The following is a 24,305-nucleotide window of genomic DNA, read 5'->3' on the forward strand; positions in this document are numbered from 1 at the left end:
GAGTTTTATCTGGTTTTCTCCCTGAGAAGGCATCATGCCAGCCACTTTCAGACACAGGGCTGGGAGCAGATGATCCAATGCACTTCCTCTTTCCCTCCTGAGCAAAGTTTCAAGATGAGTGTTACAGCATCTGCACTCCTTGTTTTCAGGATGACAGCACAGTTTGTTACCTTCCTGTTATGAGTATGCACTTGGCAAGATTTTGAGTAGTTAAGGAAGTGCAGATTAAAAAAAACCCAACCACCTTGAGCAGTATCTGGTCCTTGATCACAGCCCCACAGCAGGAGCACAGCTGAGCTCCCTGTCCCTGCAATTCAAGCCCTCAGCCCACGCCAGGGCTGCAGCTCCTGGCAGTGACCTGATCCCAGTTATCTGCTTGGAGCAAACTTCCCACAACAGGAACAGTGCTGGACTGCTCAAAACAGCCACACTGAAGGCCTTGCAAAAACAAAATAATTGTTAATTGAGTTCTAAACCATCCTGACAGTTGTTAATGGCCTTTTTCCATACAGCACTATGTTCCACCATGCCTTGGCACTGCACCTGCCTGGGGGAGTGGACCAAAAGCTTCCTAAAGAAATTCCCTGTCAAGAAACTAGGAAAGAAATAGACTCTTAGTTGTATCTGCTGAATTTCTGTTCACTTGCTCCTTCAGACTCCTTTCAGCTTCAGAGCTCCAGTCTGCCCCTCACAGCTCAGTGTGCTCATCCACAATGAATCCAGTCAAACAGCTCAGAAGGCTCTGAGCTTCCCTTCATCCCCCTTCCTCCTTTCTTCTCTGAGTGCAATCATGATTATCAATATCTCCATGTTATGCCACATCATGCTGTGTCCTGGGATAGATTTTTCTGCTTGCTGGGCTTACCTGGACCCCACTGGAGGCTGGTGTTTGGTGAAGGGCTGCCCAGGCATTCTCCTGTGTCATCTTCCTAACATGAAACCACTGCAGAAGGAGCTGCCAGGTGATGGATTTGCATTAAACTCAAACCCAATTTTCTACAGCAAAGACAACACTGGCAAGGACCAGTATCAGTGCCAAGGCTTTTGTTAATCCACAGACACATTCAGATCCCAAAATGAGGTTGCTTTCAATTGCTCCCATTTCCCTTCTCACTTGCTAAAATTCCTCTCCTTTTCAGTGAGGAATTTTATTTTCAACAAAACAGTTTCGAAATTTACCCTATTAGGTCTTAGGGCTCACAGTTCCATCTGCCATCACTTCCATGACTCTCATTCAAGTGGAATCATTCATTAGCTTCAGTTTCTAATGAGGCCAGTATTGCATTTTCCAAGTCCCTAAAATAAGCCTCCACTGCATCCAAGAAATGCAAAGGAAGTTGTGTTTTTCCATCAATAAAAATCTTTGGCATAAACAAATGCTTGATATTTTATTCAAATATGTACAAGATTTCTAATCATCATCACCCTGAGGATCACCTCCCTCAGCTGCAGAAGGCACTTCCTAAAGAGCAGCAAATATCTCCCCGAGAGAAGCCCATTTCTGGACATGATTTCACTGCAAGTGGAATGTAACAGAGGGCGAGCTGCCTGTGGGGAGAGTTGTCATCTCCCAGCCCTCATTCTTGACTCCTTCATTGTCTCTCAAAGCTGCCTAGAATTTCCTAATTGCCTAGAATTTCTTTTAAAGCTGTCTAAAAGTTTATAAAGTCTTTGCTTATTGCATTTGAGTGTAGACATTCTACATAAATAAAAGTAATTAATAAAGATTCTGTCTAAAGAGGAGCTGTTGTACTTGACAAGGTGGTGATCAATCAAGGCTGGACTCAATAATTCTGGAGGTTTTTTCCAGCCTAATTCTGGGATTAAGCAATCCTTGAAAGCATGATTGCCATGTTTCTGCTCAGTTTTGTTCCAGTTGAACCCAAAACACCCAGGCCATGTTGCTCGGAAGGTTCTCCAAGCGCTCTTGAGTCGTGCTGGTTTTTCTTCCCTCAGCAGGAACTTCAAGCAAGGTTTTTCCATGGTGTGCCATCAGCAAGGGACTCTGCTCACGTTTGTTGTCCCTGGGGTGGGATGCAGCCCCTCCTGTGCCCTGCCATGCCCTGCGAGTGGCTCAGCGTGGCCCCGGGGCGGTGCTGGCGGCGCAGCGGAAGCCCAGGTTGGATGCGGAGCTGTCGGGGGTGTTCTGGCTCCGAGCTGCACAGCGGTACCTGTAGCAGTAGGACTGCACAGCAACACAGAAAAGGAACTTCTTAGCACAGCTGGGGCTCCTCAGGCAACAGCTTGTTAGATTAACAGATTAATTAGTTAGGTTCATACAGCAAAACGTCATCGCTGTGGGACAGATCGATGAAGTGCTACGGATGGAAATCGCCTGAGTTCGAAATGAGGGAATCCTAAACGGCCACCAGCTGACACAAAAACTAGACTGAAAGGCAAAGTGTCTGATGAAGTGTCAGCCAAGAACTTCTCCTGCTCTGGGAAAAAGCCAAAACAGCCATTCAGCTTCCCCTCAGAGGCTGAGCTGTGTATCCATGTGCTAGTGCCCCACTGGAATGGACAGGTACTGAACATTTCCCTGAGTGAGGTGCCAGACTTTTGGGATGGGATGTAAAAAGGTGCAACTTCAGGCTCTGTCAGCTCTGAGAGGGAGAAGAGCACCAGCACACAAAGATCAGTCTGAGCTGATATCAGGCACCTAATAAAGAGCCCTTGTACTAACAGTAGTCAGTGGTTTTGTCTTGATACACAGCCTAGTTTTATCACCTACAAAAAAAGACTAGGGCAGACTAGAATCTTCACAAACCTTCAAAATGGGTCATGTTATTCATCACTGAAGAGCCTATTCCAGTGTTAATTTAATCAAAACTGCTAATTAACATCTGACATTGATTTCACCTAAGAAGGAAATCAGTGTAGAAAATGGGATCTCACTGTAGAAAATTTAATCTAATTATGAGAGTGATTTGCCAGCCACAGGCTTTGCAAGGGAAGAACAGGACAGCTTTAATGAAACAGGAGAAGTACAATGAGGGCTTTGAGCACTGCATGAGCAGAGTTTAAAACACTATTTTATGTCATGAACAGCCATCACTCTGGCAGTTCTGAAGGATCTTCAGGTATGCCACCAACAAACACTTCCTCCCCCAGCCAGCTCTGCAAACACCTGATACCATTGAACCATGGAATTATAAAAGGATTTGGGATTGAAGGGCCCTTAAAGCTTATCCAGTCCCAACGCCCTGCCCTGGGCAGGAACACCTTTCCCTAGCCCAGGTTACTCAGAGCTCCATATCCTCTCTGGATCAAAAGCCATTCTAAAACTTGAAAAACAAAGTCACATCCATACTTTCTACTCTGACAAGTATTGCTCCAGCTCTGTCATGAAAACACCATTAGAAGCCTACATCAATTTTAAGTTCTGCATTTAAAACCCATACTGATTTTAAAAACTTACTTGTTTTAACTCCAAGCTAAGCAAAAAGAGGTCCTTGGGAACATCAGGTGTTGCTCTTCATAAATCCCATGAAACCCCTTGACAAGCATCCAGGCTGCCAGGAAACTGTCAGAGGATCATGGTCAAGTGCTTTCAGAGGGAAGAGGAACAGGAGAAGAGCACATAAGTTACCTTATGGCACATGTAGGATCCACCCTTCTTCACTCTGTCCGTGCCCGAGGACGGCCCTTGCTGGGGAGGGAGGACACTGGTCAGTACTCAGGAATAACTGCTGATTACAGGCAGTAAGGGGATGGAGAAGGAGCAATCAGAAATATTCCAGACACAGATGTCAGTGGTGTCTGAAGCAGCCAGCTTGAAATAATTCTGCCCTACAGGATTTGCAGGTGACAGTAACTGTGCTCCCTCCCCAGTGCTGCAAATATTTAACATTGCAGGTGCTGCTCACTGATAATGCCTGGGAACAGGGGGGTTCCTAGAGAGGGTTTTACCAGGAAGGAAATGAGCTCCAGCTTTCCTCAGTGACCACCCTGTGACCAGTCTGGTCACACCTGCCATGGATTCCCACTCTCCTACCCTGTCTCAAGGGGTACAGTTGTCTCCCACCCAGGTCTGCATTACCAGGGTGATGTTCTAGAAGAATCTACCCCAGAAGAGCATTTATAACTGAACATAAATCCCAGGGACTATCAGAAAACCTTGAGAGGTGATGTTGGTACTCTAGAAGCTCCCTGAGTTTGACAGCTTTGTGTGAAAGTTCACCACACAAATTGCAGCAGCTTCATGTTTCCTGCCAAAATTTATCCATGTGAAAAAGAATTGGGCATTTAATGGCACACAAATACTCAAGGAAAGGCACACCCTGAGGCAGCATCTGCTCCTTCCAAGCCTGGGTGCTGCTCCACAGCCCAGCCCTGCTCCCACTGAGGCCTCTGGAAAGGTTCCCCAAACACCTGCAGGCACATGCACAGTCCCTGCTCTGAGATAAGCCTCCAATCAGCACAGTCATCACCCAGCCCGGTAATCTCATTTCAAGGCAAGCCAGGAGAAAACTGACCTAAAAAAAGTTCTGTGGGAACAAGACAAAGCAGAACAATGGGGCTGTGGAGCAGGATTTCCCCTAAATGCTGCAGGGCTGAGCAGCAATCTGTGCAACTGGCTCCAAAAACACTTCTCTAAATGAAGAGGAACATTTTTGGTTTGGGTTAGAAAGCCCTAAATCTGTCATGTGTCAGCAATTACAAAGGGCTGACCTGCACTGAGCAGTGTGTGAACCAAAGGCTCAGAAGTGCATCTTGTTATTAACTACAAAGACCTTCCACCAGGCCAAAACTGAGCATCAAAGGTTATTTAGTAACAAAAAAAAAACGATTTAAATTGACTCCCACAGCCTCTAAAGGAGGATTACAGCCCTGAAGTACCTCACCTGCAGAAAAATGCTGTACTGTCCTCATAAATCTTTCCATTATAAAATATCATTCTTCTCTTATTTAAAATCACTGAAGGTAAAGAGTTTATCATAAACAACTGGCAAAGATGTCAGAAAACCAACAGACATCAGCAGCAGCATTTGCAGTTAATATTTGCTTGTGCTCCTATCTCACTGATAGATGAAGGAAACTGCCTTGGCTGTGCTTCCCCTCATAAAAACTAATCTCAGCCCAGCAATTAAGGTCACATTTGATTAAAACAAGCAAATCTCTGTTCTATCAAACACCATTGTTTTATGGCCTGACCTAGAGAAGTGCACCAGCTGGTACTGAAGGGGAAGGACATCGGTGCAAAAGGCCAGAGCTGTCCAGACTTTGATCCCAGATTTAAACCCCAGAGTTTACTGTAAATTAACAAGGTTGTTCTGTACTAGAATACTGCAACAGCCATATTCCAGTCTGATTACATAAGTGCTTGTGCATTCCATTACCAAAGCTCATAAAAGTAGGATTGTTCTTTTGAAAGTTACTAAAAAAACCCAGAAGTTTTTTTTTGTTAATGAAAACAAAGCTGAACTTCTTTGATTACATCAAACAGATACTTTCTGATGGTGTGTGGTGATTTCCAGTGCACAGCCACATGGTCACTCTGTTTGGAGACAAATCAGTTTTCAAACAGAGAACTGCAGCTCATACAAAAAATCAGAGCCAAAAGTCACCACAAAATAACCCCTAAAAGGACCCTGGTTTGATTGGACCTCACACACACACTTGGCTTTCTCTGCTAAAGGATCAGTTACAAATTTAGGGAGGAAATTCTTCCCTGTGAGGGTGGGCAGGCCCTGGCACAGGTGCCCAGAGCAGCTGGGGCTGCCCCTGGATCCCTGGCAGTGCCCAAGGCCAGGCTGGACACTGGGGCTGGAGCACCTGGGACAGTGGGAGGTGTCCCTGCCATGGCAGGGCTGGCACTGGGTGGGATTTAGGGTCCCTCCAACCCAAACCATTCTGGGATTCAGTGACTGCAGTGAGGCACCTTCATTATAATCATTTATTTGAGACACTTAGGTGTTGATGATGCCAAGGCAGGAGCCCTTCCCTGCTGGATTAAGGCGATGGTGGGGAACAGCTGTCCTGTGAATTTTGCTCTGTTCAAGCGTTTGCTGAAGTTTTAAACCCAGACACTTCAGGAAGTATTTAAAAATCAGGTGTTAACAATGAGGCTTTTAGGGGTTTTTCATATGCAAACTGATTGTCAGAATCCAGTGTCTGAGGCAGAGCACTTCAAAGTGAATTCCAAAGGGTTTTTCTGGTTAAACGGGTAAGGAAACTGCATCTCCTCGTGTGCAAAGGTGTCCCAAAATAGCCAGGCTGCAGTTATCTTCTGAGACATTAGAACTGATTAGCACCAGATCTATCAGAGCCCAGCTCTTCAGTCTCTGCAGAGCACAAGGCAGTGTAACCTAAATATAGGATGTGTTCTCTGGGCTGAAAAGACTCTGAATTCTTTCAGAGGGTCAGAGCTCAGGCAAAGTTTTTTATCATATGAAGTTTAACACCCTAAATCTTCAAAGCAGCTTTCTAGCACTGGAAAGATCTGGGCTATGCTGAGGATTGGTTACAAGGAATGGATGGAATTCTGCACACAGATTGTTGGGAGGGTTCCATAATTGATTGTCTTGCCTTCAGAAGTAATTACCAGGAATAAAAATAAACCTGAAAGTGCTTTGTAAATTGTTAGCAAATAAAAACCACTGTATTTGTTGGGGTTTTGAGTGACAAACTCTACCTGGCCTTACTTGTCATATTCATAAATCATGGGATTTTCTCATCCTGGATAACTGGGAGAGGAGCAGATCTAACACTGGAACTGGAATCTGCTGAGACAGAGCATCAGTGACCTCACACATCTCACCCTGTAGGAACCTCCATCTGCCTGCCACAAAGAAAAACAAAGATTCACTTCTCAGAGCCTGGTGACTTCTCCTAAACCTCAGTTTTATCACATGTTCAGTTTAAAACAAGCTACCAGAAGCCAGAAAGATAATTCACAATGGTTTGTTCTCTGCCTGGGAGGGGGAAAATAAGTACAGCTTGTAGCAATATGAAGGAACTAAAACCCTTCCTTTTTTTAAAGAAGTCATTCCACAAACTCTTGATTTCTGTAATATGAGGGCAGTTGGGAAGGATTCAGTGGCCAACCAGGTGTGAATAACCAACCAAACAACACCAAAATTGCATCAGAGCACTGCAATTGCAGCGTGGAGGAGCCGTGCTGTGATGCTCCCAATCCCCCAGCCCAGGAGCACAGAACAGAAGTTTTCCCACAGCAAGGAGCCCCTGGTGTGCCGAGCCAACACTCACAGGGTTGTGGAGGTCCTGGGGGGAGTGGTGCACAGCCCACCAGTCCGATGTCCACTCCCAGGCATTGCCCACCATGTTGTAGAGGCCGTACCCATTGGGGGGAAAGGCAGAGACCTGCACAGGAAGGGAACACAGCTCTGTGACACTCCACAGGGGCTGGAATCCTCACATCTCCCTGCTCAAGGTGCTCTTGGAGGAGCCCCAAAAGCAGGCACTGGATCAGCAGTGCAGACCTGGAACACTTCCACGTCCTGCATGCAGATGAAGCAGGATGGAAGGCTGTGGTCACCTCTGTGTCACCCTGCTCAGTGTGACACAGCATCCCCTCGCTGCCTTTGGAGACTCAGCCTCTCCAGGGAGGCACTGTCTGAGCAGCAGACACACCTGGCATTAGGGACTTGACCCCACTCACCAAGGAAAAGCCAGGGGGGCTGCCAGCTCCTGCCTGGGCACACTCCTCTTCTGATGAAACTTCTGGATTTACTTAAATACCATTAAATAATTCATTCACATTCTCGATTGCTTTTAAAATGCCACTCTGGTTGTTATACTAGACAGGCCCAACCCATAAACTTCCCCATAAGGGAAGTTTAATTTCTTTTAAATTATTGTGGGATATTTGGGTTCACAAAACTGCAAGGCCAGAAGTGCAGGCAGAAAGTATTTCAGCTTCTGACTACAAACTGACTGGGAGGGGGGGGAAAAGAGGTCAGTTTGAGAGGAACTAGAAGTTAAAATGAAAGTAATCTTTACTTTTCAATTAGCTTGTAAAGGAGTCCCCTGATAACGTTCAAGCCTGCAGTGAAATTTAATGCAACTTAAAATCTAAAATGAAAGAGCACGGGGATGGAAAACAGCCATGGCTCATGCTGACAGACCTTAATTTTAGGAAGATTAAGATCATTTCCACATGCTGGATTGTCTTTGAGACACACTTACAGGTGCAGTCCCCTTGTACCCATCCTCTGCTGTGTTATTGGTGGGGAATTCTCCCTGCCAGATATTGGCATAGTGCTGCCCTTTGGGCTGCAGTTTGTTTCCCCATGGGAAAAGCCTGAGGAAAGACAAACAGAGCAGCTGTCAAACACTGTTAATTAACAAAGTCAGTTTATAGAATGCCAGACTGGTTTGGGCTGGGAGGGACCTTAAATCCCATCCAGTGCCACCCCTGCCATGGCAGGGACACCTCCCACCGTCCCAGGTGTCCCCAAGCCCCATCCAACCTGGCCTTGGGCACTGCCAGGGATCCAGGAGCAGCCACAGCTGCTCTGGGCACCTGTGCCAGGGCCTGCCCACCCTTGCAATAAATACCTTTTTCCTGATATCCCATCTAAACCTCCCCTCCTTAAGTTTAAAGCCATTCCCCGTGTCCTGTCCCTCCATCCCTTGTCCCCAGTCCCTCTCCAGCTCTCCTGGAGCCCCTTCAGGCCCTGGAAAGGCTCTGAGCTCTCCCTGGAGCCTTCTCCCCTCCAGGTGAGCACCCCCAGCCTGGCTGCAGAGCAGTTCTGGGCTAACAAAGCCCTCAGAAGCCCTGGCTGTGCTGCCAGGCCAGCTGCAGCCCCTGCCCTGCACAGGTACCTGTTCTCCAGCCCCCCTCGACAGCTGTACTCCCACTCAGCCTCCGTCGGCAGCCGCTTCCCTGCCCACCTGCAGAAGGCCAGGGCATCATTCCAGGACACATGAAGGACTGGATGGTCCATTCTGGGAACAAAATGAGCAGGACAGGCTCCTCAGGGCACCAGGCAGACTCAGGGCTGCACAGCACAATGTGCCAGCCAGCCAGACAGGGGCACACGGGACTGATGAGCTACAGCTGCACCAGGTCACTTTACAGCAAAGTTACTTCAGGAAAGGCAGCAAAATGCTGGGAGGGAAATGCAGCCATCAGAGGGAAACAGGAGGAGAAAATAATGAACTTCTGTTTGTCTCGTGTTGCTGCCACCTCCAGCTCTGCAGTCATTTATGGTTTGTGGTTTCTCAAGTGCAGCACCCAGAACTGTCCATACCCTGCCCTCTCAGGGAGCCTGGGTTTGCAGAGCCACAGGAAAGCACTGGAAACCTGCAGCATCACCACTGCCAAACCAGCCTGGCACAGGGCATCTTGCATCAAACCAGCCTGGCAAGGGCCTCTCAGCCAGAAGGCAGGATGCTCAACAGGAAAATGCAATTTAATGCTGACTGTTCTCCCCTCCTGCTCTGGGTGCTGTCCTTGCTGTCAGCTGTGGGGCTGTGAGAGAGAGGTGACACGAGGAAGAGTCTCACCAACTCTATCAGCTTCTGCAGCACCCTGTCCAGGAAACTGAACTGCAGAAATTTAGCTGGGAAGTGACTTTCCTTGGGTGCTTTAAGCAGTCACAGTTTACACAAGAGCTCCCATCTTTAATGGGGTTGGGTTCCAGGACTGACATTAAAATCCTTGTCCCTTTTTCCAGAAAAAGACAGAAAAAATTGCCCAGCCATTCTTGCAGAATCCATCCAAGCCCCCCAATAGACCAAGATCCTCCCAGAGCTGAAGGTCCAGGAGAGAGAGGAACTTCCTACAAACTTCTCTTCCTGCCCCATTCAGGAATCCAGTGTATCCCTGTTAACCCCTGGGGTCATTCCCAGGTTCCCAGCAGCTGTGCCAGGCCAGGTCTGCACCAGCCCAGAATTTCATGGCAGGTTTCCAGCTCCTGTCTGCTGCCTCTGACCTCAATTCCTGGCTCCCCCTAACAATGCCTCCAGCTATTATCTCTATTTTTGCCTCAGATAATTCTTTCCTTGCCCTTGGAGAGCAGATAACTCGTTACTGAGCGTTTCAGCCATCAGATGATGGTGCACTAACAAAGTCCTGTCCTTAGAGGACTCAAAAACCTACTAGATCTAGGCTAGAGAGTCTGATTTGATTTCAAAATGCTGTTAGAAACTTTCACTAGCTGATCAAGTGCCAACTTTATTGACACCTGCCTAGTCAGGGGAGCAGTTGCAATGTTAGAGGCCCCAAATGAAGACAGTAATTTGATTTTCTAGGCCTAAAATTCATCCCACTTCAGAATGGAAAGCAATTGTATGAAGACAAGGATCAGGAAGCTTCAGGGTTTGTGCAGGCAAAGGGTGGCACTAACTGTAAGAAAAAGCAGAGTTTTCCAAGGCATTCAGAGGTTCTACACAGTCACAACTGCTTTTTCACAGAGTCAGAATACAATGAAAAAAAAGCACAAAACTCCTCAGTCTTCTGTTGCCAGAGAAAGAGGCTTCCAAATGCCACATGGAAGAGTTCAGAGTGCCCAGACTCCAGAGTGTGCACACAGGGAGGATTGATCCCTCCCCTCCAAACCCAGGTCAGGAGTTTGTGACCCTGGAAGATCAGCTGGGCTCCCTGCTGGCACACAGACATGAACAGCAAACACTGAGGCTCAGTCAGCACAGTCCTGACAGACCTTTGTGCTCTCCATCACTGACCACGGCCATGGAATGCTGCATGCAGCTCATCAGAAGGTGGGAAAACAGCCCCAGAAGCAGCAGCCAGCAGGGACTGAATAAAAGCCCTCCCCTGCAGCCCCATTCCTGAGGGAGCCAGGGATATTGCCTGTGTTTTGTGATGGATTGGGTGCTCATGGCTCACCTGCTGGAGATGCTGGAGTCAGGGCCCTCAGGGTGCCTCCAGCTGGCTCCTTTCACAGGCAACCACCAGGGAGCAGCTGCCACCTGAAAAAGGACAAGAGCAGCAGGGAAGGACACTTCAATTCCCAGCTAAGGGATTTGCTGAAAAACCACCAGACCCCTTCCAACCCAAACCAGCCTGTGCCTGTGTGAATATCAGCTCCTGCCCGACTTCAGTCTGATACAATCTGCAGAGAGGAAAAAAATATTACAATTTTGGCCTAAAGAGCATTTTCACCCTAATTATTTACGCCCTGGACTCAGTGTTTTGACATCACTGAAACAATCCCTGATGATGCCCTTTAGCTGGGGGTCAAACACTCATTTTGCAACACATTTGCTTTCCAGGTCATTAACCCACTCAGCTGATTTTAAATTATTTGCTCTCAGCTCCAGAAGGTGGAGACAGAAGAACCACACAAGGCAAGTGAAGCATGAAGCCTTTCTCTTTTTTTTTTTTTCCCCCAGCTGGTTTGCTGGGAAACATCACACAGCCAAAATCACCTGTAGCAATGCAGACATTGAGTAGTTCTCTCAAACCAGAAGTCCCAAATTTGGCGCTTCAATGCCAAGGAGTTTTTTCTGGAAGACAATCTTTAGGGATTTCTTCTATAAGGCTTACTTCAAAGCAATGCTTAACTGTTCTGATTGATATTCACTTACAAATAATTGTTTTAATAATGGAGCCTTCACTGAGGAAAAGAAAGGAACATTTATGCCCCCCATCAACAGTGGGTTTATTGCAGCAGCTTCCAAACTACTCCTATTACAGAGATAATGTCTATAAAGAACAAAAATCAGAGAAAATAAGCCTGGAATGCTTTAGGAGGTAAACAAGCCAGAGGCTGGTTAGTCCTAGACTTTGTCAAGTGTTATTCACAGAGGTAGGAAAGGTGCCAAGAGTGTTACCCCTTAACTCATCAAACCCTTATAGCAAAGACCAAAGCATCACTGCAAGCTGGTATTGAGGAGACCCAGAATCAGTCTGGTCAAACAATTCTAACAGCAGCTTCTAGGGGGAAGCTGCATCCTTCAACAGAACATGCAATTACATGTGTGTGGGACAAGAGATGATCTGTGTCACACAGAGATTGTTGAGAAAACCCTGGTCCAAGCTCCACATCAAATCATTCATGTGGATATTTCAATAGCAAATGCCCAAACACACATTATCCTGGCTTTAGAGCCTCATCAGGCTGTGCTCACACTCCCTGACAGCTTTTCCCTCCTCCCCTCCCAGCACACACAGATTTTGCCCACAGCACATCTGGGTATGGAAAAAGCTCCCTGGAAATCAACAATCAGCAATCCTGGACTAAAGCTTCAAACCCCAGAATGAGACCTTCCTGCAGACACTCTGCTCAACTCTGAGCACTAAAGCTTCAGGGTGATGGGGCTGCTAAACTGATACAACAGTCAAGAGGTTTAAAACTAGTCCCATTTAACCAATTCCTTGCCCATATTGAGGTTTGACCTTTAAACTACATTGAAAATAGGACAGAAATCCAAAATTAGCATTTTACAGCTATTTAAGGAAAATAAAAGAGCAGCAGAACCACTTGCTAAAGCTAAAATCTGAAAGATCACAAGAAAGATTTCGACAGTTTCTAAGCACAACATATTTTTGTAAATTAAACTGCTGGGTTTTGGATAAAAACATCTCTGCAGGAGACTGCAAAGATTTACACTTTAGACTACTTTAATTCTGGAAAACATTTTTGTGATGCAAAAGAAAAAGCAGATGCTTTCAATCAGGCTGGTTTATTTTAACCCAAGAAAAATGTCTCTCCACAGGAAAGCACTGCGTGTGCACAGCTCCCGGCTGTGGCTCTGCTGAGCTGAGCACCAAATGGCTGCCAGGCTCTGCAGAGCACCCAGAGCAGGCACACATGCAGGGCTGGGACAGGGATAACAGGGAGAGCACAGAGAGCCTGCAAGAATTACCTGGAGACTGATCCAAGGCAGCCCCTGGCTCCAGTGAACACACCCCGAGCTGCTCCTTCCAGAAATCTCCTACCTGAAATCCACAGTTCTCTCCTAGAACTTCTCACAAGTCTTTACAGCTTTTAATTGCTCTAAATCTAATTAGCAGAACAGCTAATTAGACAGAGATATTACAACATCACAGTTAATACAGCCAAGTCCTCCCCTGCCAATAATGAGCTTAGTTACTTTCATAACACTTCACGTTCTGCTTCCCTCCGAAACATGTTCTGTGCACTGGCAACAGATTCCTGCTGTCCAAACAGCAGCAGATGTTGCTGAATAGATCTTGAATCAGAGGACAATCCCCTTCCTTGTGGTGAATTCTTGCAGCACGTCACCTGTGCCAGGTTGCCCACACCTGCCCTGCAATCCTTACACCCTGGTGCACAGGGAAACATTCCCAGAGCAAAGCAGAGGCACAAAGGCTTGGTTTGGTCTGTTCCAGCTGGAAACAGGGATTATCCTGCTCTCCCCTCCAGGATTAAACCTTAAGAACTCCCTGTTCTGCTTCTTGCAGACCCAGAGAACTGTGAAAGGAGAGCCCAGCGTGCTAACACTGGGAAGAGCTCAAACAATTAATTCCAGCCCACGAGCTTTGCACTGGGGCAGAGCAATTTGCAGAGCTGGAGCCTGAGCTCCCACTAACAGCCTGCAGAAAACTCTCCTCCTAAGTATTCCATTCTCCTTTCCAAGTGGGCTGGGACAGCCTAGCTTTAATTGCTCCATTACCTCACAATGTCAAGATTTTTAAACTACTTCACAATTAGCTCGAAGAAAATTCCTTCCTAAATCTATGTAGAAAAGAAAATTAGAGTGGGGAACGTCACCAAGTGAGTTTCACTGTCAGCATTGCCCTGTTGCTACTGCTGCAGTAGGGGAATAGCCCTAAAAACCACCCCAAAGGCACCCAGCCCAAAGCCATAAAAGCATTTATTATTCTTGCACTAACCTGTCACAGGCCACGTTCAAGAGAAAAACAACCCCCACTTGAGGAGCAAATCTCAAATTCAAATCAGATTTATGTATCCAAAAATTTACCAAAAATAACTCAACAGAGGAGCTCATCTTGGCTCAGGCTCCAACATTTCCATCAAGTAGCAAGTCCCCTGAAATAACAAAGCTGTGGATTTGAACTTTAAGGCAGGCCCACAAGATATGACAAATTCATGCTGCTGTCCAGTCATACTGCACCAAACATCAGCTTTTTTTGTGCTACAGCATTCTAATGCTATTTTAATCAAGTATTTTAAAAGCCTTACTCCAGGTCAAGATAAACAGCTGGAAAAATCCAAAAGTGACTGCAGAGTAAGAACTTCTGAATTAACTGTGTTAAAAGAGATTTTGAGTGAAAAGCAGCCCAAGCCTGGAAGCCACTTTAAAACTCATTTATTAAGTGGTGGGTTCTTAAAAAACCACTCCAGTTCAGAAGCTGACTTAATAGGTTACCACTTGTTTCAATCAGATGGTGTTGAGCTCTGTACATCTTTAATATGCAAAAGGATCTTGGTAGGATGTGAGGAAAAATTTGTTATTCGGTAAAGAACATAATTTTTAGATGAGGTTTTATTTTATTCATGTAAGGCAGATACACATAAATCTCTGACAGTTCTTCCTGCTCTAAGCCAGATCCTAAACCTTGAGCACTGATTAATGAACTACAGAAGAAAGAGGCAGACAGAAAACAGAACATTTTTAATAGGGTGAGAAGTTTAAGAAATAAAAATAATTACTGTGCAATGGATCCACTTCACTGTCCCCACAGAGAACAAACCTGCTGTAATTATGCACAAGGACTGAGCCAGGATTGGGAAATCCTGCCCCACACAAACAAAACTCAGAGTGAGCAGAGGATTTGTCCAGCAGGCAGCTCACACCTGCATCAGGGCTGGACTAGGATCTCCAGAGGTCCCTTCCAGGATTCTCTGAATACCTGATTTTGCCAGCTACTGCAATTCCCATGCTATTTATTCTATCAATTAAAAGTCCCAGCTCCCTCAAAGCTCTAATTACAGAAGAATTTGTTCTCACTCTTAATTTCTAATGTTAATGGCCTCCCTCATGAGCTCAGGAACGGAAGCAACAAGGAGGTTTGTTTAATATTGAATATTATCTGCCTTAAAACCCAGTATTTTACAGCAGTTTGAAACTGCACACCAAGGAAAGGCAGCAGCTTTAAAACATTATATTACTTTGTAAGTCATCAACTACAAAAAAATATTTCAGACTTGACTGGAAACAAGCACTTTTATGAAGAGACCTTTTCTCTGCATAAGGAAAGGTCATTGAACTTCAGTTCAGACAGTGTAAACTTCACAGCCCTGTCAATCCTCCAAGAAAAATAACCACAAATACGTGATGCTCAAATCCAGTCAAATTCATTAAGTGCAAGTTTTGGAATCAGAAGAAGCTTCTTTTGAGGAACTGATATTCCTGGTGAAGGCAGACACCTCTGCAAGTCTAATTTCCAGCCAACATCTAAATCTGCACTCCAACTGGTCATTTTTTCCACTGATCAAGAGCACGTGAGCTGTAAGGAGAGGAGATGTGCACGGATTTATCCTGAGGCACAAACCATGGCCTGCTTTAAGCTGCAGCTCTGATAACACAGGCTGATGTTCCTGGCAATTCCCAGGGAGAATTCCTGCACCTCCTCTTAGCAGTGGGAGTAGAGCACAAAAACCCACAGAGGAGCAGCTCCATCTTCCAGCTCCTTGCAGGGAGCAGCTGAAGCAGTGGGGGCTGCAAGAACAGCTCACCCTGCCCACACTGGCACTGCTGTCCCACCTGCAGCCAGGGCTCCTCTCAGCAGCAGCTTGGGATGTTCAGCTGAAAGGCAGAATGTTTCAATTTGGGATTATTGTGAAATAGGCAAATTGCACAGCTCCGGGCCACTGCAGAGATTTCCATACAGACAGGGATGAAAGCAGCATCCCACAGTTCTGGATTGGCCAGAACTTAGTGCTGGCTTGAGCTGCCAGTGAGCCAATTCCACTGCATTCCAGACCCAAAATTCCATACCCTCACAGACAAAGGCAGCACACATTTGTATGCTCTCAGGCTCTTCAGTGCAGAATTGATCTGGTGTTGAAGCAAAAATTAATTTTTCTGCCTTCCATGAGCCAAGAATAACAATGTCCCCACTACTCTCCACTGAGCAAAGACTGAGGCTGCACTCCTGTTGTGCCATCCATGGTACCTGGGCAGCAAGGAAACTCCTGCAGGGATTGGCAAGAGCTCTCAAATCCCTCAGAATAAAACGGAATCATGGAATGGTTTGGGCTGGAAGGGACCCTAAATCCCACCCAGTGCCAGCCCTGCCATGGCAGGGACACCTCCCACTGTCCCAGGCTGCTCAGAGCTCCATCCAGCCTGGCCTTGGGCACTGCCAGGGATCCAGGGGCAGCCCCAGCTGCTCTGGGCACCTGTGCCAGGGCCTGCCCACGCTGCCAGAGAACAATTCCTGCCCAATATCCCATCCATCCCTGCCCTCTGGCAGTGGGAGCCATTCCCTGTGTCCTATCCCTTTCCAAAGTTCTCTTCTGGAGCCCCTTTAGGCCCTGGAATGGGCTCCAAGGTCTCTCCAGAGCCTGCTCTTCTCCAAGCTGCATGTGAAGAATTTAAGATGTGAAGCTCTCAATTTTTTAAGCCCTCACAAATAATCTCAGCTTCAAAGGACCTTCCCCCCTTACCCCACAAAATCCTTTACCATTTGAAGGAGCCCTCCTCTGTTCCATCAGTAACTCCCTCATCTGGCACAGCACCAAATCCTCCCTCTGCCATGTGACCACCACAAACTTGGAGGCCAAAACTAAAACCTGAGTTCCCAGAAATCTGCAACAATTCCATCCTTGGCTGCTCCACCCCTTTTTACTGCTTCCCTTCCAGAGCTGAGGCCAGCCCACATTCCTGTCCTGTCAGTGGCGATCTGGGAGCCCACCTCACCTCCAGGAAAGGCACACCCAGAGCTCCAACAATCACCCTGGAGCTCAGCTGGGTCACTCCTCCAGCAGCCCCAGCTCTGCCTCAGCCCGTGCCTTTGAGGCTCTGAGAAATCTGCTTTAAGAACTGGAGAACACAAAGTGGCCAAACAGAGCAAAACCCCCGACAGACACACACAGCTCATCATTTCTAAATTATTTCATTTAGTACTTCCACCTTTCCCCAGTTATTTCACTGCAGATGAAATACTGCTTTAAAAATTTACATTCCTGTTGCTCTTCCCCTATATTCACATTTACATTTAACATGCCTGTGCTTCACCTGGAGAAAATCCTAGTCAAAACACTCCTGAGCCACTGAGGCAAAGGAAAACCACAGTCCTTTCTCCCCCTGGTTGGCTGGAGGGATTTGCAGTGCCAGTAACACACCAATATTTATATCTTATTTCTGCTTTTCATCTGATAGTTATGATTGAAGAAGGTGGCTTTTAACAGCAAGTTTACTTTTAACAGCTCCAGAAAACCTTCAGAAAGCAGCAGCCAAAAAAGACCAGTTTGGGCTCCATCCCAGGCCTCTGGCATAACACTTGTCCTGTGAGCACTGCAGCCAACACTTGGAAATTTGGCTGACACGCTCAGGAAAGTGGCTCCCAACACTCTGTGTTTACAAAATTGCCAAGGCTGAGCTTACAGCAGCATTCTTGGGGTTTGTTTGTTTGTTTTAAAACACAGACACTGATTTAGGGATTTCTGCAACACAGAACTACACAGGAAAAGGAATTTCTCCAATGGGAAGATGGGATGAGCCATTCTTTTTTTTTTTATTTGTATTTTTTATTATTTTTATGAAAGGAGAACAAATCCATGGATGGATTTAGCATCAGTTATGCTGGTGGTGGGAACTGCAATTTAGCCTTATCTCTCCCAGTGCACAAATGCTAGTCCTGAATTAAAAGATTACAAACTGCACTTGTAATCTTCCTTCCCTGGCAGCAGGAACCCAAATCCCAGGTTCTCTGCCAGTCCCTCAGAGCACACACTCACACAGGGCTTCCTGAAACCTCCCACCTCTCAGGCTGCCCCTTGAAAACAAAAATCAAACTGTGCCCCTTCAGAGCTGAGAATTCTGACAGGAGGGGAGCTCAGGAGGTTGATTTTGTCCAAACCTGTGCTCAGAGCAGATCAGCTCATCCAGGAGATGACAGGACACAATCTGCTTATCTGCCAAGAGCTGCAAAGGGGACCTGACCTGCTAAGGAGGAGGTAAAGGAAAGCTGAGGAAGGCTCAGCAACACATTCACAACAGAAAAAGAGGAAAGAGAGGGCAGGGAAGATTTAGTACAGACATGTCTTTCTTTTTGAACCAATATTCACTTTCACTCAACAGGAAAACTGGATCAGCTCCAGAGGAGTCAGCACTGCCCCTCCCAGGATCACTGTGGTGCCCAGGGAGATGAGGGGAGCTGGAAAAGCAGCAAATGAACACAGGATCCTCTAGAGAGGAGGAATGTCATAAACTCCAGCCACTCACAAGATAAGGAATCTTACAGACAGCTTACAGAATCTTACAGACTTCTCAGGTAGGGGGCAAAAAGAGACAACAAGGGGTTGATACCAATTTTTGCTCATCAGGAACTGATGCTTTTAATTGTTTTTAAAGAAAAAGGACAGAACAGATTGCAAATCCTCCCCACTTCAGCCCATGATTCCTGGCCAAACACCTTTCCATAATCCCCATTTTTGCACCTGGCTTTGGGGACATCACAGAGTTCAGTTTTCCCTGCTGTGATTGCCAGCAGAGCCCAGGGATTGCTCAGGGAGTTTCCCCCTGCTGTGCTACTCACTGCTTGGTGGATGTCAGCCTTCACTGCCTCACTCAGCATCCCCTCAAACACAAAAGAGTCACCAAACTTCTCTGCCTGTGGAAAGAACAAAGGATTCAACCATTATGTCATCAAAGGAGTGCTATTCTTGGAACCACACTCAACACTCTCAGCTTCATTTTATCAAGGATAAGAAAATTCAGAGAATCCTTAAGGTGGAAAAAACCTCCAAGGCCATCAAGCCTAACCTTTGACCAAACAAATTCTAATAGTGAATTTGAGTTCTCTTTCAAGGAAGCTGTTTTGGAACAGAAAAGAAGGGACTTTTTCTCTGGATGTTGTTTTTGTTCAGCAGCCACTGGGCAGATGGCAGCTCACTGAGCTTCTGCACATGTTTTTACTTTTATTCATTAAAAATGCAGTTCTGATTGTCCCAACTGCTTTCAAATGCTACAGTCATCAGTCTAATATGAAAGGGCATGTTTCATTCCTCTTATTTTTCCTTTGAGAAGCACAATAAAAGACTTGAGCCTTGTCACTTACTGTTCCATCATCACTAGTACCATGTTTAAAAGTGCTGCTGTAACAGTAAACAGTTAAAAGTAACTCAATCATTATATCAATATAAAAGAATAAAAGATACAAATAATTTCCATCAATCACAGTACATTATACCAAGAGAAAAAAAAGGGAGGAGGAGTAAGTGGAGAACTCAACGACACCAGCTGAGCACTGGGGTCTGCAACAGCCCCCACATGATGCAGTTCTGCCTGCCAGGGCTCCAGGAACATTTGGATAACACTCAGGCACAGGGTGGGACTGCTGGGGTATCTGCAGAGAGCCAGGGGTTGGACTTGGTGATCCTTGTGGTCTCTTCCAGCTGAAGATATTCTGTGATTCCACACTGAACCCACCACACACGTGCTCATCCCAGAAGCTGTTTGCTACAAGCAAGCTTTGTTCCAACTCAAAATAGTTAATCCTCCCTTTTTTTCATAATTATGGAGCTAAGAAACAGAAATAGCAGACAAAAGAAGCTCTTCATCCAACCAGAGGATGCTGCCTTCCAAATGAGAACCAGTTCATCAAGTGAATTCAGCAAAGTGCCTCCTTGGAGACCTGCTCCTTCCCCAGGTTTCATTTCCCTGAAAGGGCTGTCAGGTTTGTCACAGCTGTGTAGGAACAGTCACTTGTCAGGAGGGATCTGAGCTTCAGGCACAGGGGCTCCTTCCTGGCAGGAAGCTCAACACATTCCTAGTCCATTGTTGCCAGGAACAGGCACACAGGTATCACTGCAGCTGCTGTTGTCTCCTCCTGAGGCACAGGGCTCTCTGTCACCAGCAGGAGCTGTGCAGAGCCAGCCTGCAGAACCCCTGGCTGTATCAGTTTCTTAAATCCCTTCTTCAGGTTTCTCTAAACTAAGGAAAATCGAACCCGGTACAAAGAGCTCCAGTGTTACAGTAGCCTCTTTGAGCTAGGTCTCATAAGCTCTTGGAGGTCTATAACACACTCAAGAGTGCTCAGCTACCCTTGGAGGCATAAAAATCAGCAGGATGGCCTCTGTTGCAGTGTTGGAAACAAAAAGGTTTAATAAAAGGCAAAACAACAAACAGAGAAAAACCGAGCCAGGCGCAGGAGGTTCTTGCTCCTGGTAAAACACCTCACAAAAGCAATTAGTTTCTTTGGTAATTTCTTTTTCTAGTCAACTACAAGACTTTTTGGCTTCTGTCCAACTGGCTATCCGTAAGTTTGAGGTGAAGTCCCCCAGGCCTGTGAGGTGGCTTTTGTACCTAATCAAAGAGAGAAACTTCTGGGCTTATTTCCTTTCTGAGGGGACAACGGAGAGTTTTGTCACTCTGTTAACAGGAGGCTATACACTCCTATACTCCAGGACCCAAATACCAAAAAACCCCAAGCAAACCACCCCAAAAGCCCCTGTAGAGACCTGCTGGCCTCACTCAGGCTGCAGGACAGATGTGAGCTCAGGTGACAATTATTAAACACGACAGCAAACCCCTGACTGTCCTTTCAGCCCAGGACAGCAAGGCAATTCCCTCTCCCCACTACCTCCACCAGAAATACTGGAGTGTGCAATTCCCAAGCAAGTGTTGTGACATGCTTCAAAAAGACAAGGCTGGTTTCAGCTGGGGCTGTCCCAGGCTGAGGGGAGCCCTGGTGCCTCACCTCAGTGATGTAGCCCGTGGAGTTGACAAAGCTCTCAAAGTCCAGGTTGCTGACCTCGTACTGGTCCATGTAGAAGCTGCCAAGGTGGACTCTGCGGGCTGGGCCCTCTCCATCCTGCTGGATCTGGGGCTCCTGGGTGCCCATGGTGAACACCCCTGCTGGGATCAGCACCATCTGCACAGCAAACACCCCCAGGGAGGCACAGTGAGACACTGAGGAGCCCAGGCTGCTCCTGCTGCTCGCCTCTGCAGCTGACTTGGAAACAGCATTTTGGGCAGCCCATTTAGGGAAACAGCAGACAGAACTGCAACTGGGGACAAATGCCCATTTTCACAGCAAGTCTGGGTCATGATGGTGCTCCCATGAGGAGAAGCATGCTGTGTTTCCTATGTTACACTTTGCTGTTATTCCTGCAGCTACACCACTGCCAGGGCAGCAAAGGAGCAGAAAATGAGTTCACAGCAGCTCCCCAGCACCTCTCCTGCCTCTTCAGGGCAGGGGAATGAGGATTTAGCATCACCTTTCTCATCCCATTTCCATGTTTCTTCTCACTGTAAAGCTCTCCCACTCAGGTCTCTCCCAGCCACACCTAAAATTCACACACCTTGTAACTGGCCCATAAAAAATGCTACAAGCAGCTTCTCCTTCAGACTACCCCTATCTGAAGCTGGCTGTGTCCTTGTAACTTTCTCCACTGAGAAGAATCTGAGCTCTTACAGACAGTCTGAAACTGACTCCATAAAAGGGCTTCAGGATAAATTTGCTTACATTTTTTAGGACTTAGGAAATGACAACACAAAGTTGCACCACTTCCTCCCTCCCTCCCAATCTCTCTTCAAGCCTCGGTAGCTGGAACAACTCCCTCAAGAGGTTTCCAAGCCAGGCTCAGAGCTCACTGGGCTAAAACCATGTGCAAAATTAACTCTTGCTGGCCCCCAGTTCTAAAACCATGCTGGAAATAAATAAACCTGTTTGTGGGTGATGCAGAGACCAATTCTTCTCTCAGCTTCTCTGCTGATAAAGGTGTTTTCCAGCTGAGCATCATCAAGTTGTGAGCATAATTAGTAATTAGCTTTCATTACCTACTCCTGGAGCTGCCAGCTGCATGAAGGGTCAGAGGATTTTTTTCATCCTCCAGACCTAAAGTGAACTGCTCAGGTTTGTCACGCAAAATATCCATCAGTGACATGGATCCCAAGCACAACAGGGAATTATTCAATTCATACTCTTTAAATATTCTCCAATTTGTGAAGCGAGTTCCCCCACTGCCTGTTGCACACAGGCTTTTCCAGGCTGACGCAGCTTCCCAGCACTACAACAGCGGCAGCAGGAGATGAACTCCCTCATGTTTCCCGTTCTCTCCGTGAGGCAAGAGCGAGGTGGGGCCCGAAGCAGCACCCGCGCCCAAGCCCAGTTCCTCAGGGGCTCACCCCACCCGCCTATAATTTAATTTAACTTTCCCCACAGCAGTTCCCCGGCTGCTCCGTTATCCCGGAGGGGGCCGTGCTCCGCCGGTGTCGCCCCACAGCCCAGCCCGGCCCCTCAGGTGGCCGAGCCCCCTCCGGGCCCGGCCCCGCCGCTCACCGGCCCCTGCCCGCGGCTCCGCCCGCTGCCCGCCGCCGCTGCCGCCGAGTAGCGCCGCGCCGCCTCCTCCCGCCCGTCCCCGGCGGCCCGGCCGGCGCTGCAGCCGCAGCCCGCGGTGCCGGGGGTCCCAGGGGTCCCGGCCGCCGCTCCCATCGCCAGCAGCAGCAGCGGGAAGAGACAGCGGCACAGCCGGGCGGGCGCCGCCATCTTGGCGGCGGGGCCACGTGCCGCGCGCCGTCACGTGATCGGGAGCGTCTTAAAGGGGCCGCGCCGCGCCCTGAGGGGCGGGACCGGGATTGTCCCCTCTGTGTCCCTCTCTGACCCCTCATGTCCCCACTGTTCCTCCCTGTCGCCTCCCCAGTCCCCTACTGACCCCTCGTGTCTCTCCCTGTACCCTCCTGTCCCTTGTGTCCCCCCCTTGACCCCACTGCCCCTCTCCTGTCCCTCCCTGCCCCCTCCTTCCCCAGTGTCCCTACCTGTCTCCTCTGTGTCCCTCCTGACCCCACTGTCTCCTTATGTCCCTCCCTGTCCATCGTGTCCCCCCGTCCTCTCCTGACCCCCCTGTCCCCTCTTTTCCCCTTGCCATCCACAGTGGTTCTTGCTCTGCTGAGCCCTCCCTGGTGCAGAGCACCCTGAGAGGAGAGCTCAGCAATCCACTCAAATGGATCTCAAATCCACTCCAAGATCTCAAATGCCCACGGGAATCCCACGTGTCCATAAAACACCTCCAGTGTCCCCACAGGTATCTCATAAGGGGCACCGTTGGCATGTTCCCAGGCCTGTCCCGGAAAGGTGCTTTGGGATTGCCCCTCTCCAGCAGGGAATCACAATTCCTGGGTTCTCCTTCATTTCTCCCGCAGTTGACTGAAGTTGTTGGAGATTCTGTAAAATCTTTACTTTCTTGTGGGAGCTTCTCTTCAGAGCTGTCAACAGAACGGATCTTCTTGCATCATCCCCTACACCGAAATAAATCTTTACTCATCCTGCGGGATATTAATTCAAAATACTCAATGTAATTTTGGCTTGTACTTGCAGCAAAGAGAAGCACGAGTGACGGAGGGGTTTGGTGTGTGTGAATGCTGAAAGGAGCTGCACTGCTCTGTGAAGTTTTGCTGTGTAAAATGGCAGTGCTGGAGGATACTGTATTTGTCGGGTGCCCTGTGGCAGAAAGGAATGATGAATCTGACTCCATGTTCTCAGAAGGCTAATTCATTATTTTATGATACTATATTATATTACGGAATACTAAACTAAATTATACTAAAGAATACAGAAAGGATACTTACAGAAGGATAAAAAGATAATAATGAAAACTTGTGACTCTCTCCAGAGGCCCAACACAGCTTGGCCCTGATAGGCCATTAAGTCAAAATAATTCACAGCAGAACCCAATGAAACAATCACCTGTGGGTAAACAATCCCCAAACACATTCCACATGTGAGCACAACACAGGAGAAGCAAATCAGATAAGAATTTGTTTTCCTTTTTCTCTGAGGCTTCTCAGCTTCCCAGGAGAAAATCCTGGGCAAATGGATTTTTCCAGAAAATATGAATGTGACAGGAAGCCTCACAGGGTTGAATTCCAATTATCCATCATTGGTCCCTTTTGCCTTGTGATGTGCTCCAGAAAAGCATCAGAGTGCAGGAAAACAAATGAGTGCAAACTTAATTATACAACCAACCCTTGCTGCTTTGGGGTCAGAAAATGGAAATATTCCTTTTGCATTGGCATGGTGATCTTTGCCCTTTGTTAAGGAATGAATGGCCATGAAAATGAGAGTTAAATCCAACTTATTTTCTCCTGCTAAATATTTCCCAACACAATTCACTGAAGTGAAAGCAAAAGGTAGGCATCCAAATTCTACAGACTTCTACAACTGAACAGAGTCTGCCAGGATAACCTCCCCTTAACAAATCCCTGGGATTCTGGCCATGGGG

The 24,305-nt window shown here is 47.3% G+C and overlaps 1 protein-coding gene across 2 annotated transcripts; it reads right to left on the bottom strand.

Moving 5' to 3' along the window:
- Nucleotides 1-1,369: 1,369 nt before the first annotated feature.
- SUMF1 (sulfatase modifying factor 1) lies at nucleotides 1,370-22,573 on the bottom strand. Of its 2 annotated transcripts, none has more exons than XM_036390879.2 (9): nucleotides 22,367-22,573; nucleotides 20,783-20,956; nucleotides 18,620-18,694; nucleotides 10,814-10,896; nucleotides 8,788-8,910; nucleotides 8,149-8,263; nucleotides 7,210-7,323; nucleotides 3,590-3,649; nucleotides 1,370-2,185 (listed from the first exon to the last, which is right to left on the bottom strand). In XM_036390879.2, exons 1-9 carry the CDS (start codon nucleotides 22,571-22,573, stop codon nucleotides 2,075-2,077), a joined length of 1,062 nt encoding a protein of 353 aa, XP_036246772.1. In that variant the 3' UTR covers nucleotides 1,370-2,074. The 2 variants fall into 2 exon arrangements, 1 of the variants encoding a protein (XP_036246772.1); XR_004981035.1 differs by lacking the exon at nucleotides 3,590-3,649 and adding an exon at nucleotides 3,419-3,547 and having other exon boundaries at nucleotides 2,083-2,185; nucleotides 22,367-22,533.
- Nucleotides 22,574-24,305: the final 1,732 nt, after the last annotated feature.

The sequence above is a fragment of the Molothrus ater genome, chromosome 11 (genome assembly GCF_012460135.2).
Source record: "Molothrus ater isolate BHLD 08-10-18 breed brown headed cowbird chromosome 11, BPBGC_Mater_1.1, whole genome shotgun sequence".
Classification (NCBI taxonomy): Eukaryota; Metazoa; Chordata; class Aves; order Passeriformes; family Icteridae; genus Molothrus; species Molothrus ater.

Coding starts and splice junctions, on each gene's coding strand:
- SUMF1 (XM_036390879.2), bottom strand. CDS start 22,573: ATGGCGGCGCCCGCCCGGCTGTGCCGCTGTCTCTTCCCGCTGCTGCTG. Junction 8,911..10,813: donor GACTCCAGCATCTCCAGCAG/GTGAGCCATGAG, acceptor TTTTGTTCCCAG/AATGGACCATCCAGTCCTTC. Junction 2,186..3,589: donor GATCCTACATGTGCCATAAG/GTAACTTATGTG, acceptor GTTGCTGTGCAG/TCCTACTGCTACAGGTACCG.